The 18,777-nt window shown below is 38.6% G+C and overlaps 2 protein-coding genes across 2 annotated transcripts in view; one reads left to right on the forward strand and one right to left on the reverse strand.

Annotated features, from left to right (window-relative positions):
- The window catches only part of Ino80 (chromatin-remodeling ATPase INO80), a 380,523-nt gene that overhangs the window by 45,100 nt on the left and 316,646 nt on the right, over nt 1-18,777 (forward strand). The gene's annotated exons all lie outside the window — the stretch shown is intronic.
- Nucleotides 3,731-18,485, reverse strand: LOC137244943 (putative serine protease K12H4.7). Its single transcript, XM_067774768.1, has 7 exons — nt 18,207-18,485; nt 12,406-12,587; nt 9,628-9,863; nt 9,324-9,555; nt 4,340-4,506; nt 3,975-4,265; nt 3,731-3,901 (listed from the first exon to the last, which is right to left on the reverse strand). The coding sequence occupies exons 1-7, from the start codon at nt 18,450-18,452 to the stop codon at nt 3,765-3,767; spliced, it is 1,491 nt and encodes a 496-aa protein (XP_067630869.1). The 5' UTR covers nt 18,453-18,485; the 3' UTR covers nt 3,731-3,764.

Here is an 18,777-nt window from a genome sequence, read left to right on the forward strand (position 1 = left end):
GATTTTTGTGACATTTGCCTTAACTATTCTTTATGCAACCTTTATTACTTTAGTTTTGATAAGATTGTATTAGTTAAGTATTTTTGATTATGGTTAATACGTTGATAACGCGATAATCCATACCTTCTGATTCTATGAATATTTATTTTTCTGGTAGTTCATTATTTGCCTACTCAGCAAAGACCTTTGACCGCGAAGAAGTGGGGAAATAAGTATGCTTGCAATTTTTTTTTGAGGTTTATATTTGAAGCTTCCAACTAGTTTAACACATATAACATCAAATATGGTTGAAAATTACGCGACTTTGGCCGTTTCGTAGCAGGCCACGGCAGCCATCCCTGTTTAGCGATAACTGCAGCCAGTTGGGAGCACCAAGGGAGATCAAGTCCTGCTCCATCTGCCTCTTCCAACTTAGTAAGAGCCATCCCTTCTCTGCTTTCAAACTGTGGTTCTGTTGTAATACTTTCTTGACCAAAACGTCATCGTTCATTCTCATAACATGATCTAGCCAGCGAAGCCTTTCGCTGCGCGATTCTCATATCTGCATAAAACTCATGCAGCTCATCATTATACTCCTCTTACTCGCAGTCGGCATCACGGACAGCACCATAAATCTTCCGGAGAACTTTTTCTCGCACACTCCAAGCGCCATCTCATACTCTCTCTACATCGTTTATGATTCCTAGCCATACACCAGGACAGGTATGAAGGGCGTAATTTTTGATGTATATTGGAACGATTTTCCGTCATCCCTTGTCAAATCAGATATACACAAGCATCAATTTGACAATACCTGCTCATATACCTACGGACTATAAATACAGGACAAACGACAACAACAGATCAGAACGAAAATCGACACTGACGATGGCACAACGCCGAAACCGGTTTGTATCAAAACCAAATTTGACAAGGGATGACGGAAAATCGTTCCAATATACATCATTTATCCACCCTGTCGGAAAATCAACCAAACAAGATAAGGCGTAATTTTTGTTCGTCGAATGAAAAATTTACATTTTTTTTGCCTATTCAATCTAAGGTAGGACTGCATTTCTAAGCTGACACTTTTTTCGCTGTTACTGCTGGTTCTCAAATGGACAAAGCTTTCAACGTATCGAATTTATGTCCGTCAACAGTGACGCGGCTGCCAAAACACGAATGTGTCGCTTCTATCTTGGATGATAGCAAGTAGTTCGCCTTGTCTTCCTTTACCGCAACACCCATTTGTTTGCCTCTTTATATAATCCACGAAAGGCAGAACTCTCAGCGCGTTTGTTTAGGACAATAATATCAATATCATGAGCATACGCCATATAATCAGCTCTTGAAATGATTGTACCATCACGGTTTAGTTCTGCTGCTAGAATTATCTTCTCCATCATTATGTTAAAGAAATCGCACTAAAGGAAGTCGCCCACCCCCTGGTGGCCTTACTAACTTAAGAGAACTTAAATTCACACATAGCAGCATACAAGTAGCCTCTTTTTGCGCTGTAAAAGGCTGTTTTGAGTTCGACAAAAAGGTGGTGAGTGTCGATTCTCTTATCGTGATTCTTCCCCAGGATCTGGCGCATCGTAAAAATCAGATCTTTAGTAGTCAACCCGTTCTGAAGCCGCTCTGATAAAATCCAATCAGTTCGTTGACTGTGTTCTTCTGTATTTCGGACAGTACACTAAAAGTGATACTTAGCAGGCTGGTTGCGCCGTAATTGGCGCGGTTTGCGGGACTGGTTTCTTGTGAATTGGGTAGAGTACACTTAAATTCCAATCTGGAGGCATGCGCTCATCTGATCATATTTACATGTTTGAACAGCTCGGTGGGTAGTCTGTCTTTGTGATTTTTTAGCCGCGATATTGCCATGCCCACTTCCTCCTAGTCGGGTGCCGGAACGTGTTTGTTTTCCCTCAGCGGCGATTAGGCTATGGGGTTCGTATTCTCCCTCGCTAGTTAGTAATGAGGATAAGGGTTTTTTCCACAACTTGAGCACTGACTGTACCTCAGTTACGAGGTCTTTATTATCATTCCTGCAGGAATCTGCACCGGTCTTGAAACCTTCCGGCATCCGCCGATTTTTTGGTAGAATTTTCTGGCGGGCTGCCTCACGTTTCTTCCTTCTAAATAGGCGGCGCCCTTCCTTCTTTGTCTCACGGTAACGCTCTAATATACCGCGTGTTGCATCTTGGCAGTATATGCAGCGTCCTTCTTTTTCTGTGCAGCGTGACAATGAGCACGTGTGAGAGTTAATTTGAGTAATTATCAGCTGTCTGTTTCGACAGCAAACTTTCCTTGTGTCACTGCGCGCACTTTCTATGCTGCACAGAGACGTGTACGTAAATTGGCAGCCACAAGGTAGTGGTTCGAGTCGATATTTGAACCTTGTAGAGTGCTCACATGTAGGACACTGGAACTATGCCGTCGATCGGTCCTCTTCTATCAGGAGACAGAAAAGTAGATGGGGTAGCTTATATTTAATATATATAATCACATAAGCTCCGAGGCTTGTTGTTGCTTTTCATTGGAGTATGGTTTGACGTGGCGGGTCCCAAGCCTAGCGCACAACCCGCTCAGCGGGGGTGAAAATATTACTTGCACGTTTATATAGCGAGCCGCTTGCTCCAAGACAGACGCCCGCTTGCTGCCGCACCTAGGGTTGAACAGACGCTGCCGACGGGAGATCCCCCGGCTAGCCCTTAATCCGATTATGTCAGAGTGGCCTACCAGGTTGTCGCCTTCTCAGATTAGCTACCCAGGGGATACTTGGCCGCAAACGACCGGAAGTAGTAAGCTGCTTGAAACGCATGCAAAAGAATCGCTCTTGCCATTCCCAGGTGAATGGCGGTCAGAAGCTTTCCCCACTTTCGTGGACTTCTACACACGGCTCCACCTCCTCCTGCTATATGGTGCAGAAGCATTGACCATGACAACAGCAGATGAAGCGGCTCTGGGAGTGTTCGAGAGAAAAGTTCTTCGAAAGATTTATGGACCTCTACGCGTTGGCGATGGCGAGTACCGGAGAAGGTTTAACGATGAGCTGTACGAGCTATACGCAGGCATCAACGTAGTCCAGCGAACTAAAACGCAGCGGCTGCGCTGGCTAGGCCATGTCATGCGAATGAAAGATGACGCTCCGGCCAAGAAAGTGTTTCTATCGGAACCCGCTTATGGAAGCAGAGGTAGAGGGAGGCCCCCACTCCGTTGGAAGGACCAGGTGGAAAACGATTTAAAGTCCCTTGGTGTGACCAATTGGCGCCGTTTGGCAGAGAGGAGCGACTGGCGCGCCTTGGTGGACGGCCATAACTGTTTAAACGGTTAAGCGCCAATTAAGTAAGTAAGTAATCACATAAGCTCAATGCCGTTCGTTTATAACACTGCCTTCTGGCGTCACATGCTTATAAGCCTTCTCAGTAACAGCAGATGTAGGAAGTTCGAGCTGCGGGAAGAAACGGCTGAGCACGTTCTGTGTTCGTGTTCCGCACGCACAAGGTCAAGGCTACAGGTATTAGGGGCAGCAGAATTGCCAGGTCTCAAGGCAGCAATTACGCTAGGTCCTAGAAAATTTCTAGTATTTGCCAAGAGGACGGAGTTATTTTATAAGTCCTTGAACCTGATTGCGGTTCTTCCGTTCGGTCGTCAAACAAATTCTGGTAACACTATGGACACATTCAGTCTATGTGAGGTCTTTATTGACCGGGAAGTTTACCTAACACATCAAAAAAAAAACATATAATTTAGCTTTTAAATTGTGTTAGGTTTTATTGATTTCACAAATATTCTTCACACACATCTTCATCAGTGCTTAGCCATTTACGCACCAAGACGGCTAAATTTTCCTTCGCTGTACGTAATGGCGCCGTATCGTTATTGCTGATAGAATCGAAATCTTTGCAGTGGGCGTGTACTGTAAAATTATGAAATCACAATTTTTTTAAAACATTTACAAATCTGGAATATAACTAATTTCCAATATTTACGTGGTATAACTGTTGCTTGTGGCCCATCCTGTATACCCAAAGCTCTCCAGGGATCCAATTGACCATGTGAGAAGTAAACATTTTCTACATTGGGTTCAAGTCCACCGAAAAGCTCATTGGTAGCGTTTATTTGATTATTTATGAAGGTGGGGATAAACTTATCACCAAAGATGTCGCTGCACATTTGCGTATAGAGCGTCACTGGAAATTTTGTACCAAAAGGTTGATTTTTAGAACCGGAAGTTTGATACCAACCGAACTCATTGCAAGTTTGATAAGTCCATTGTCGCACTGAAAATCAATAAATAAATACATATTTGTATGTTTCAATATAAAAACTTTAGCTAGAATTTTGTCTGTATTACTTATGCTATCGGAAAAAGTCGAATCTATTAGCTTTGCTAAAACAGCTTTATAGCTAAGATCATTGCAACCTTTGCTGGCGAATTTCTCTAGTAAATATGAAGCTAGACCGCTGATATCATCACGCCCATTCATGATTCTGCCACAAACTCCTTCGATTTGTCCAGCTCTGGAGTAAGAAATTTAGGATGAAAATCAAATATGAATTATAAACTCTGAAATTGGCTATCTTCGGATGGTTTTATGAGTCCTTGTAGGTGAAAAGGGAAGTTCGTACAGAAACTTTGCGAATAATCTGCGAGATATTTGGGATTACGAAGACACTAATTTAAGGCGTCCTACAAAGCACATGTCTAATGTGTTTCAAAAGGTATTTTTTTCATCGTAGTCTTTCGGATCCTATCTAGGAGGATGAGCGCATCGCGCAGGGACTTCCTGTAGAGGTCCTGGCGAATTTCTGATTGACCGCTGGTGAGAAACATAAAATCTCACACACTTATTCTTTCCTTCCTATTCTCATGCTGAAGTAAATTTACAGAGTCAAATAAAGCACGACTTCAAAAAATTGGTTTCCAACTAAGTTAATACAGGTTTCGGCGCAACAATTGCTGTCAAAATATTAATTACTATACCGACCTTCTCTTCCAATTTGCGTGTTACTGCTTTTTAAAGTTTCCTACAAAGTGGGGCGATCGGACATATGTATATGTATATGCCAACTCCGAACAGCATCAGCAAGCAGATGAATTTTCGCTGAGAAGTTCTTCATGGCAGAAACACACTTGGAGTGTTTGCCACACTATTGCCGAGGGGCGACACTGCACAGAAAATTTGTTTTTAAATGAAAAAACGTTTTTCTGAATTTTTCTGAAGGATTTGATGTTGTTTTTCCCGAAACTTGAACCCATGACTTTCGGAGGGGAAACGAACATGCTGCTACCACATCACGGCGGCCACTAATTGAAAGCTGAATGGCTACGTTAAATTTTTCCCAAAACAAACCGCAAAATAAAGTTGGCTCACGATTGTTGTGTATTTCAAGCGTAGGATGATTCGATTATGGCTGAGGTGGATATGAAACTATTCAGTTGCTCAATAGTGGCGTAGTTGAGGGTTAAGAGCTCGTTTCCTTGAATATATAAGAATAAATGCCACCTGAGCCTAGGAGCATAGCAATGCCTAGCGAAACTGTTATGCGAATATCCTGCTCAAATAGGAATTTGGGAACCGGAAAGTTTGGCTAGTCACCTCTAATATGCTCTTTAAGAGATATGCTCCTGGTGAACTGACCTTCGCTTAATAAAAGTGCACTGCGAACTAGGAGTCCAGCGGCGATTTTACATACTATAAAGCGCTGCTCACTGCAGAACTTCATGCTTAACTATACAGCCGGCTACAATAATTGTGTTGCCTTCCATTGTTGCACGACCTGTTTAGACTCAAAATTTAAGAAAATTGATTTAAAAGTTGATAGGGTGTTCTCGTACGCTTGCTTATCAAGGCTGAACTTTATTCTCCCTAAAATATTTGGTTTTTGTAAACTGAACCTGGTAAGCAGGCCCACGCGAATGTCGTTATTGCATGGTTATATTCGAGCTGCATTTGATACAGCAGTGTTACTTTTTATGACAGAGTATCACGTTCTTCGGCAAAGTTTGAACAGCTGTCGCAACGTCGCGCGTTCGTTGAATGAAATGTTGACAATGATTTAATCATCACTAGCAAATCAAACGCAAGAAAAAATTTCACTGCGCTATTGCAGCACATTATCAGCTTAAGTATCAGCAACATTCCATCAATTAAGTAGCACTTATGCAATACTGCTGTTATTATTAGGCGACTCGCGCACACCCTATATGGCTTCAAAGCTGCGTAAAAAGTACAACCTCATAACAAATAAGCAAATAACCCGCTTTTCAGATAAGCAGACAACCACATCAAAATTTCTCAACCCAATTAATTTTTATACCCAGCTGTATTTGTACACAGGGTATTATAAGTTTGATTGGATAACGGTTGGTTGTACAGGTATAAAGGAATCGAGATATATATAGACTTCCATATATTAAAACCATCAGAATCGAAAAAAAGTTTGATTGACCCATGTCCGTCCGTCTGTCCGTTAACACGATAACTTGAGTAAATATTGAGATATCTTAACAAAATTTGGTACACGAGCTTACCTGGATCTAGAATAGATTGGTATTGAAAATGAGCGAAATCGGATGATAACCACGCCCACTTTTTATATATATAACATTTTGGAAAACACAAAAAACCTGATTTTTTTTAGTAAATAATACACGTAGAATGTTGAAATTTGACATGTGGACTGATATTGGACTCTTGATAAAAATTTAAAAAAATTGTTTAAAATGGGCGTGGCACCGCCCACTTGTGATAAAATCAATTTTACAAATATTATTAATCATAAATCAAAAATCGTTAAACCTATCGTAACAAAATTCGGCAGAGAGGTTGCTTTTACTGTAAGGAATGCTTTGAAGAAAAATTAACAAATCGGTTAAGGACCACGCCCACTTTTATATAAAAGATTTTAAAAGGGTCGTGGATGAATAAAATAAGCTATATATTTGCAAAAAAGAGCTTTATATCAATGATATTTCATTTCCCAAGTGGATTTATAACAATAAATAGGAAAAACTTGAAATTTTAAAAAATGGGCGTGGCACCGCTTCTTTTATGACTAAGCAATTTTCTATGTTTCGGGAGCTATAACTCGAAGAAAAATTAGTTCAGAATAGAACCATTGTATCTATATGAGACACGGCCTATGAAAAGGTGGCTTATGACTAAAAAAAAGAAAACTACTAAGAAACTGAAGAAATGACTTGTTTATCTTTAACAGCTGTTTCTCGCAATTTCTTTTTTGAGTCATAAGCCACCCTTTCATAGGTCGGGTCACATATATTAACACGCTAACAAAATTTCCATACAATCAATTGCCATACAATCAATTGCCAGGCATACTTAGCATACGTAAAATCATATAAAAGTTATATGAATTCATTCGTATGGATCAGCCGTATTGCATAGGCCTATTTTTTTTAACAAATATTTCTCAATTTTTTATAATTAATAAAACAGTTTCTTGCAAATTCGAACAATCTCTCCAAATATCGAAATTTACTTTCGTGCACAAAAGCACACCATCTATAGGACCAATTATGTAAGTGCTCTAATTTGAAATTCAAAGATACAAACCAGACCTCATAACCCTGCTCATTTCGAAATTCGGAAAGCTGCGTAGTAGTGTTGCTCAAATGTTTTCCCTACATACAAACATGGTTTCCCCATTGTTTGCCACTTACCTATAGTGGCATGTTCCAAAATCCTAGAAAAATTGTTCCAAAATAATTTGTAGCATACAAAAAACCTTAAATAGAATTAAATTAGACTGTGCAATAATAGATACAGTGCAGCAAACACGAAAATTTCTTGAGGAAAGTCCGAATATACGAATACTCACATCGGACAAAGACAACAAAGCTGTAGCGATGGAATTAGATGAAGATAACCAAAACAAGTAAGAACGGGACTGTCTTCGGACGTGCCGAAGACTTCATACCTTTCATGAATGGGGCTGAACAATAATCTTATCCCGTTCGTAATCTCCGAATAATCGGATGTATAAGATAAGAAATATATAGTGAACAGATCTACATACCTAAACGATTTTTAAGATAAATATAAAATAAAAAACAGGTAGGTACTTTGTGTGAGGATGCAAAGTTTCAGGTTTTTTGTGGTCTGCGTGTAAAAACTATGACTACGAATGACGTATTTCAACAATATATGACGTAAACGTAACTATTTGATGAAATTTGATGAATTTTGAAGCTTCTAGCCGTAAAAAAGGGGCAAAAATTACAGTTTATATGGGGTATATAATATATATACCACCGATCTCTATGATTTTTTCAGACAACAATATATGCTATATACGTAAGCATTTGGTGAAATTTGAAGCTTCTAGCTGTTAAAATGGGGCAGAAATTGCGCAAAATTTCTTATATGAACAATCGGTTGTATGAGATATATACTATATATACCACCGATCTCAATGATTTTCTCAGACAACAATATATGCTATATACGTAAGCATTCGGTGAAATTTGAAGCTTCTAGCTGTTAAAATGGGGCAAAAGTTGCGAAAATATATATATATATATATATGTACTATATATACCACCATATATATACTATATATACCACCGACCTTTTTGATTTTTTCAGACAACAATATATGCTATATACGTAAGCATTCGTTGAAATTTGAAGCCTCTAGCTCTTAAAATAGGGCAGTAATTACGAAAAGTTTCTTATCTGAACAATCGGTTGTGGGGGATATATACTATATATACGACCGATCTCATCAATTTTTTCAGGCAACAATATGTGCAATATACGAAATTATATGGTGAAGTTTCAAGCTTCAATCTGTTAAATTGAGTAAGATATGACAAAAATCCTCTTTTTCTGAAAAATCGGTTGTATGGAAGATATATGCTATAGTGGTTCGATCCGGCCGGTTCCGACAAATGTCTAATCGGACACCTAAATACACCCGCTCACCAAATTTTATCAAGATATCTTAAAAATAAAGGGACTAGTTTGCATACAAACAGACAGACGGACATGGATAAATCAACTCAGCTCTTCATCCTGATTATTTCGGTATACTTAATGGTGGGTCTATCTATTTTCCTTTAAGGACTTACAATTTTGGGTTTCGTGACGAAATTAAGATACCATTTCATTTTCATGAAAGGTATAAAAATGGGAGATATACTAAACGACCTTACTACGTACAGAATTCAAAGGCAGCACCCGACATCAAGATTATTGCGCAGCCTTGTAACACTATTAAGCACACAAAACAAACAACAATAGCATTTCAAGTGTACAGCTGGGTATGTAATGTTCGGTTACTCGAACTTAGACTTCCTTACTTGTTTTACTTACTCGTGTGTTTGTACAATACCCGCAAAAATATCGGAAATCTCGCTAAACAATGTCCATAAATCCAAATCGTTTGATTCATCGAAAGCATCGCACATTTGGAGCATAGCTTTTACTTTTGCACCTTCTTTGTTCTCAAAAAGAGCTTCCATTTGAGCTATGCCATTTTCAATTCGTTTATAACACTCTTCGCCGCCCACTAAACGAATGGATTCTCCTGTAATTTCTTTATACTCTGTAGAGAAGTGAACAAATTGTGAAGCTATTGATTTCATATGAACTTATTTGGACATTTTCGACAACCTACCAATGAAATTTACTTTAGCATTAAGTGGTGCACTCGACGCCCAAACCCCGTTAGCTAATTGCGGATATAATTTTTTGAACCATGTCACCATTGAAGCTGAATATGAACGACCCGCGATAATGACTTTCGACTGTGAGGCTCCGGGAATGGTCGCATGCATTTCCTCAATGAAGTGCGCCAAATCAGCTAAAGCTTGACGTACACCCAAGTATTGGATGTTTTCATTGTCCATATTGCTGAAAAAGAATTTTGAATGAATTTGTAAACGGTTAAGCATTCTTCATACAAAAAAAAATAATTCTAAAACGGAAGAAAATTGAAGCTGTTAAAAGGAGGAAAATTAGACATCAAAATTTTTTCTTGAATAAAAGAACGTGATTTTCTTTAAAATGAAGATATGTTTTTCCATACTTCTGGGAAATAATTATCTTTAATAAAAAAAAAACTGGTTTCAAACTGGCGTCATTGGTATTTTTACTGATCGAAGAAGATGTTTCGATAGTATTTAGTTACTTAAACAAAGTCTAAATTTTGTTTCAAGCTCATTGTAGTTTGAAATTTTGAAAGTGTCTCTATGTCAACATCTTGAAAAAATATTTTCCGTAAGGTTTCGCAAATCCTCCCCTGATTCGCAGCAGTTTTGTCTGCTGACAAAAATAATTCCAAAGTAATCTGAGTAATTGCGCATCTGAATCTCCCTGTGGTTGTAGCTATGGTCTTGCTCTCCTCCCACCGTTCCCCTTTCTCTTCTTTTTGCTTTTTATTATTCTTCTTCATCTCCCTTTCCTAGGACTCTGACTCGTTCTCCTCCACAGTATTTCTGTTTTCCTTTGCTCTTCATTTTGTTCTCTTCCTTCATTCCCGTTTTTTCTTTATCTCGTTTAAGTAAATTTAACTTTTCCATTCTTTTCCACTGCTTTTCCCTTCTACTTGTCCTTCTCCTTCCCTTCTCCCACCATATGTTTCGGATTTGCTTTTATCCTCCTCCCTCTCGCTTTCCGGCTTCCTGTCCCCTCTCTTCTCTTATCCATGCCTTTCCCGTAACCTCACTCTTTTCATTTTCGATTCCTCTTTCACTCCTCCGTCTTTTTCAATACCCTTTCCCCTTATTCTGCTTTCTGCTCTTCGTATGCCTCTCACTCTCTCTCTCTCTCGTTTTCCTACACCTACTCTCATTCCACTTTCCATTCCCCCGGCTATATCTTTGTGCCCATAATATTCCATTCGATTTCTTCTAACCCTTCCTTTCTTTCATTGTCCTTGCTTCCTCATCTTTTTGCTCTACATCTTCCTCACTTATTCTCCCTCACTTTCTTTTATCTTACCACCCCTTTTCCAAACCATACTTTTCTCTATTCCTTTATCTCTTCTCTCCCATTCCTCTTATTTCCTTTCTATCTAACTTCCCTCTTTTCTCTATTTCCCACCGCGTCTTTCATCGCTACTGCATCTCTTCCTTCTGTTCTCCATTTCCCTCTTTCTCTTCCTCGTTTCACTTCTACTCATCTTCCTCATATATATCACCACTGTACCAAGTATTGGATATTTACTTGTAAACTTTTTTTCTGAAAGGGTGTGGGACCACCCACTGTTCCAAAATTGCACATCCGTTACCTCTTCTTACTCTGCCTCCCTTTCTTGTCAACACATCTTTATTTCTCTATCCCTTTTCTTTCCCTTTCATCTCAACGAAATACAGGGCTTCTATACATAACATTCGATGGTAAAATACGCGGGTTCTCTGGTAACTGAAACCTGAAATCGCATACTCAATAAAACTCTAAAAAAATCTCTGTGAAAAGTAAGAAATTTGTATAAAAATTCATAGAATTTGGACTGAATTACTTCTGATGGATAGTTTGATCCATTCAGAGCAAAACGCGGACATTTTCACACATGCAATCTTGTTGGTGTTGTTGTATTAACGATAAAGACACTCCTCGAAGGTTTTCGGGAATGTTATCGATGTTGATGTTCCTTTGCCGCATTTCGATTTGTTACGTTCCGGTAACAGGCACCATTACTAGCACGACCATCTCGGGAATGCCCCACGACCATCTCGGGAACGCCCCACCCCCTAGTTCCATAAGGAACTTGGGGCCGCCAGAACCTCGCCTGCTAAATATGTTTATGATAAATTCATATTTGTAGCAGGATTCCCCTAGCGTAGGTGTGGTTGACAACTGGGTTGCGGAAGCTCTGAAGCTATAAAGCTTTGTAGTGCGCTCATCAACCCCCTGAATCCCCATGCAATCTTGTCATTTCGCGAATCGTTGCGTTCTGCCTACGTACCATAAAATTGAATGTAAGATCAGTACCAGGCAGGCTACGAAGCGAGCGTGAGAATAGTTGGTTTGAGCGCACTGAATTGGTTTGAGTACTTTCGCTCTAGTGTAGGTGTATATCAGTGGTGCACTCGAGAGCTTCGGAAAAATATTTAGCGTTAACCTGCATGTCGTTTGAGCGTAGCGACAGATTCAGTAAAGCAAGCAGTTTTAAAGAAAAAAAAAGCAAGCCAGTTTTAGCCTATACTTCATCCAGTAAACGTCTCATGCGGAATTCTATACTCAAACATTCTCTATCCTAAAATAAAATTCTGTTGTGCCGGCATTGTGCACCACTGCTGTATACCAACATTCTCAAAGACTGCTCGGAGCGACCTGCAGCGTTAATATTGGATTTTGGAGACATTTTTCTCATTTAAATAGTTGTTTTTGTTTTCTTAGAGTTAAGAGCGGTTATAAACTGATATGTAATAACTTTAATTGTTTTCCTCACATTGTTGGCCTGCTTTTTCCATAATAACGATGTTCGGTATTAAAAAGATAACCATTGTGCTCTTTAGCCATATCATAAAAATGTCCACCCGTCATATAACGCGTAGAGATTTCCCATTCGCCACTGACGAATATGAAGAAAGGTCCACCTTCCTGATAAAATTCATTATTCGCCATGTAACGCTGAAATAAAATAAAAATTTAAATTTAATTTTTTGAAAAATAATTAAGAATACGTTGTAGGATGTAAGCTTTAAGCTAAATGCCCATACCCTGCGACCTCAAAACAACAGCAGCGAACAGAAAAATTGAAGTGGTAATTTTTTTTTTCAAATTTCGTCATTTAAATTTTTTTTCGAGATTTTAAGAAACAATTTTTTTTAATTTTGTAATTGAATACATGCAAACCAATCTAAAAATGTTTTCGAAAAAATTCGAGAGTTCGAGAAAATTTCGAACTTTTTATTTTCGATGTTTTGATCTCAAAAACGTTTTCGAAAAAATTTTCAATTTCGAGAAAATTTTTGGAAAATTCCGAATTTTCATTTGGAGTTTTCTGTTCAACCAATTTAAGTCTAAAAAATTAAAAATAAGCATTAATTTTTGACTACTTTTTTCCTTAATTAAAAACAAAATTCACACTATACATTTACGAAAATCTGAGTGTTTCCGAAAAAAAGTTATAAACCGATGCGAATTTGGAGAGACCTTTTACTTGTACGTTGTTAGGCTAAAATTGATTGGGCTACGAAACTGCATACTAAACAAGTAAGGAAGAATAAGTTCGTATGAAACCGAACATTAAATACACCCAGCTGTACACTTGAAATGCTGTTGTTGTTTGTTTTGTGTGCTTAATAGTGTTGCAAGGCTGCGCAATAATGCATATACATTTGGTTCTATTATGAACTAATTTTTCTTCGAGTTATGGCTCCCGAAGCATAGAAAATTGCTTAGTCATGAAAGGGGCGTTGCCACGCCCATTTTTTTAAATTTGAAGTTTTTTCTATTTATTGTTATAAATCCACTTGGGAAATGAAATAACATTGATATAAAGCTCTTTTTTGCAAAGATATAGCTTATATTATTCGTCCACGACATTTTTAAAAATCTTTTATATAAAAGTGGGCGTGGTCCTTAACCGATTTCGTTAATTTTTCTTCAAAGCATTCCCTATAGTAAAGGCAACCTCTCTGCCGAATTTTGTTACGATGGATTTAACGATTTTTGATTTATTATTAATAATATTTGTAAAATTGATTTTATCACAAGTGGCCTGTGCCACACCCATTTTAAACAATTTTTTTAAATTTTTATCAAGAGTCCAATATCAGTCCACATGTCAAATTTCAACATTCTAGGTGTATTATTTACTAAATAATCAGGTTTTTTGTGTTTTCCAAAATGTTATATATATAAAAAGTGGGCGTGGTTATCATCCGATTTCGCTCATTTTCAATACCAATCTATTATAGATCCAGGTAAGCTCGTGTACCAAATTTGGTGAAGATATCTCAATATTTACTCAGGTTATCGTGTTAACGGACAGACGGACGGACGGACGGACATGGCTCAATCAAATTTTTTTTCGATACTGATGATTTTGATATATGGAAGTCTATATCTATCTCGATTCCTTTATACCTGTACAACCAACCGTTATCCAATCAAAGTTAATATACCCTGTGTACACGTATAGCTGGATATAAATTTACAGAGAGCTCCAAAGGAAAAGCTCGAAATTTTCCTAAAATTTTCTTCAGTTTTCAAATTTTTTGGAAATCGTTGTTGAGACTGATTAGCATAGTTTCAGATACACAATTTATAGAAGTTTTTTTATTTTGTTCGAAAATAAAAAATGAAGCAGTTTACGAAATTTGAGAAATACTGCAACTGCTATTTTTATACTCAGTTGAGCAGAGCTCACAGAGTATATTAAGTTTGATTGGATAACGGTTGGTTGTACAGGTATAAAGGAATCGAGATAGATATGGACTTCCATATATCAAAATAATCAGGATCAAAAAAAAATTTGATTGAGCCATGTCCGTCCGTCCGTCCGTCCGTCCGTCCGTTAACACGATAACTTGAGTAAATTTTGAGGTATCTTGATGAAATTTGGTATGTAGGTTCCTGAGCACTCATCTCAGATCGCTATTTAAAATGAACGATATCGGACTATAACCACGCCCACTTTTTCGATATCGAAAATTTCGAAAAACCGAAAAAATGCGATAATTCATTGCCAAAGGCGGTTAAAGCGATGAAACTTGGTAGATGGGTTGACGTTATGACGCAGAATAGAAAATTAGTAAGATTTTGGACAATGGGCGTGGCACCGCCCACTTTAACAAGAAGGTAATTTAAAAGTTTTGCAAGCTGTAATTTGGCAGTCGTTGAAGATATCATGATGAAATTTGGCAGGAACGTTACTACTATTACTATATATGTGCTGAATAAAAATTAGCCAAATTGGATGAAGAACACGCCCACTTTTTAAAAAAAAATTTTTTTAAATTCAAATTTTAACAAAAAATTTAATATCTTTACTGTATATAAGTAAATTAAGTCAAAATTCAACTCCAGTAATGATATGATGCAACAAAATACAAAAATAAAAGAAAATTTCAAAATGGGCGTGGCTCCGCCCATTTTCATTTAGTGTGTCTAGAATACTTTTAATGCCATAAGTCGAACAAAAATTTACCAATCCTTTTGAAATTTGGTAGGAGCATAGATTCTATGACGTTAACTGTTCTCTGTGAAAATGGGCGAAATCGGTGGAAGCCACGCCCAGTTTTTATACACAGTCCACCGTCTGTCCTTCCGCTCGGCCGTTAACACAATAACTTGAGCAAAAACCGATATATCTTTACTAAACTTAGCCCACGTACTTATCTGAGCTCACTTTATCTTGGTATAAAAAATGGCCGAAATCCGACCATAACCACGCCCACTTTATCGATATCGAAAATTACGAAAAATTAAAAAAATGCCATAATTCTATACCAAATACGAAAAAAGGGATGAAACATGGTAACTGGATTGGTTTATTGACGCAAAATATAACTGTGGAAAAAACTTTGTAAAATGGGTGTGACACCTACCATATTAAGTAGAAGAAAATGAAAAAGTTCTACAAGGCGAAATCAACAGCCCTTGGAATCTTGGCAGGAATACTGTTAGTGTTATTGAATATATAAATAAATTAGCAGTACCCGACAGATGATTTTCTGGATCACCTGATCCACATTTGGTCGATATCGCGAGAACGCCTTCACATATACATCTAAGGGCCACTCGCTTTTAAAACCCTCATTAATACCTTTAATTTGATATCCATATCGTACAAACACATTCTAGAGTCAACCCTGGCCCACCCTAATGGCGATATCTCGAAAAGGCGTGCACCTATAGACCTAATGCCCACTCCCTTTTAAAATGCTCAGTAACACCTTTCGTTTGATACCCATATCGTAAAAACATTCTAGAGTCACCCCTGGCCCACCCTAATGGCGATATCTCGAAAAGGCGTCCATCTATAGACCTAATCTCCACTCCCTCTTAAAATGCTCAGTAACACCTTTCCTTTGATACCCATATCGTACAAACATTCTAGAGTCACCCCTGGCCCACCCTAATGGCGATATCTCGAAAAGGCGTCCACCTATAGACCTAATGCCCACTCCCTCTTAAAATGCTCAGTAACACCTTTCGTTTGATACCCATATCGTACAAACATTCTAGAGTCACCCCTGGCCCACCCTAATGGCGATATCTCGAAAAGGCGTCCACCTATAGACCTAATGCCCACTCCCTCTTAAAATGCTCAGTAACACCTTTCGTTTGATACCCATATCGTACAAACATTCTAGAGTCACCCTTGGTCAACCTTTATGGCGATATCTCGAAAAGGCGTCCACCTAAAGAACTGAGGATTACTCCCTTTTAAAATACTCATTACCACCTTTCATTTGATACCCATATCGTACAAACACATTCTAGAGTCACCCTGGCCCACCCTAATGGAGATATCTCGAAAAGGCGCCCACCTAAAGACCTGATGCCCACTTTCTCTTAAAATGCTCAGTAACACCTTTCGTTTGATACCCATATCGTACAAACATTCTAGAGTCACCCTGGCCCACCCTAATGGCGATATCTCGAAAAGGCGTCCACCTATAGACCTAGTGCCCACTCCCTCTTAAAATGCTCAGTAACACCTTTCGTTTGATACACATATCGTACAAACATTCTAGAGTCACCCTTGATCCACCTTTATGGCGATATCTCGAAAAGGCGTCCACCTATAGAACTAAGGATTGCTCCCTTTTAAAATACTCATTACCACCTTTCATTTGATACCCATATCGTACAAACACATTCCAGAGTCACCCCTGGCCCACCCTAATGGCGATATCTCGAAAAGGCGTCCACCTATGGACCTAATGCCCACTCCCTCTTAAAATGCTCAGTAACACCTTTCGTTTGATACCCATATCGTACAAACATTCTAGAGTCACCCTTGGTCAACCTTTATGGCGATATCTCGAAAAGGCGTCCACCTAAAGAACTGAGGATTACTCCCTTTTAAAATACTCATTACCACCTTTCATTTGATACCCATATCGTACAAACACATTCTAGAGTCACCCTGGCCCACCCTAATGGAGATATCTCGAAAAGGCGCCCACCTAAAGACCTAATGCCCACTTTCTCTTAAAATGCTCAGTAACACCTTTCGTTTGATACCCATATCGTACAAACATTCTAGAGTGACCCTGGCCCACCCTAATGGCGATATCTCGAAAAGGCGTCCACCTATAGACCTAGTGCCCACTCCCTCTTAAAATGCTCAGTAACACCTTTCGTTTGATACCCATATCGTACAAACATTCTAGAGTCACCCTTGATCCACCTTTATGGCGATATCTCGAAAAGGCGTCCACCTATAGAACTAAGGATTGCTCCCTTTTAAAATACTCATTACCACCTTTCATTTGATACCCATATCGTACAAACACATTCCAGAGTCACCCCTGGCCCACCCTAATGGCGATATCTCGAAAAGGCGTCCACCTATGGACCTAATGCCCACTCCCTCTTAAAATGCTCAGTAACACCTTTCGTTTGATACCCATATCGTACAAACACATTCTAGAGTCACCCCTGGCCCACCCTAATGGCGACATTTCGAAAAGGCGTCCACCTATAGACCTAATGCCCACTCCCTCTTAAAACGCTCAGTAACACCTTTCATTTGATTCCCATATCGTACAACTAGAGACACCCCTGGTCCACCTTTATGGCGATCTCTCGAAACGGCGTCCACCTAGGGAACTAAGGATCACTCCTTTTCAAAATACTCATTAACAGCTTTCATTTGATACCCATATCGTACAAACATATTCTAGAGTCACCCCTGGTCCACCTTTATGGGGATTTCTCGAAAAGGCGTTCACCTATAGAACTAAAGCCCATTCCCTTTTAAAATACTCATTATCACCTTTCATTTGATACCCATATCGTACAAACACATTCTAGAGTCAGCCCTGGTCCACCTTTATGGCGATATCCCTAAATGGCGTCCATCCATAGAACTATGGCCTACTCTCTCTTAAAATACTCTTTAATACCTTCCATTTGATACACATGTCATACAACCACATTCCAGGGTTACCCTAGGTTCATTTTCCTACATGGTGATTTTCCTTGTTTTGTCTCCATAGCTCTCAACTGAGTATGTAATGTTCGGTTACACACGAACTTAGCCTTCCTTACTTGTTTTAAATAACTTTTTACCATTTGCCAAGTACGCGTATCTGATACATTAAAATTGTCCAATTTTTGCTCAATCCATAAGAATTTTGGAGTGGCGCGACTGTTATCTCTCTGCCCCGATTCACGTGGTGGCGGCTCATCATGTAGCATTTTGAAAGTGCGTTCAAACATATTTGCAATCTCCAACTGCTGCGTTGCTGAAGCAAAGATTGTTGCACTCAATAATGTGATTGCCACAAAAATTCCAAATTCTTGTATCCACCTCATTGTAGAATCCTTTCAGTACCACAGTCACCTAACAACTAATTTTACTCTTGTTGAAAAATGTTTAAAAATTCATCTAATCTATACATAATAAATTCATCATTTAATCATTTGAAAGCTTATCATCGGATCTTGATAAATATTTTAAAAAATTTAAATCTTTTACCTTTTTTGTTTCGTTTCACCACCCAAAGTTATTGACCAGCACTTTTTTGCGCCGTATACTAAATAAATATCCAGTTTGACCTGACCAATATTCTTGTTAATAAATGTTTTGTTTACAAGCAAGCAAGTAATTCATTAACTAATTACACGTACAAATTATATA

The sequence above is a fragment of the Eurosta solidaginis genome, chromosome 1, assembly GCF_040869045.1.
Source record: "Eurosta solidaginis isolate ZX-2024a chromosome 1, ASM4086904v1, whole genome shotgun sequence".
NCBI classification, from domain to species: Eukaryota; Metazoa; Arthropoda; class Insecta; order Diptera; family Tephritidae; genus Eurosta; species Eurosta solidaginis.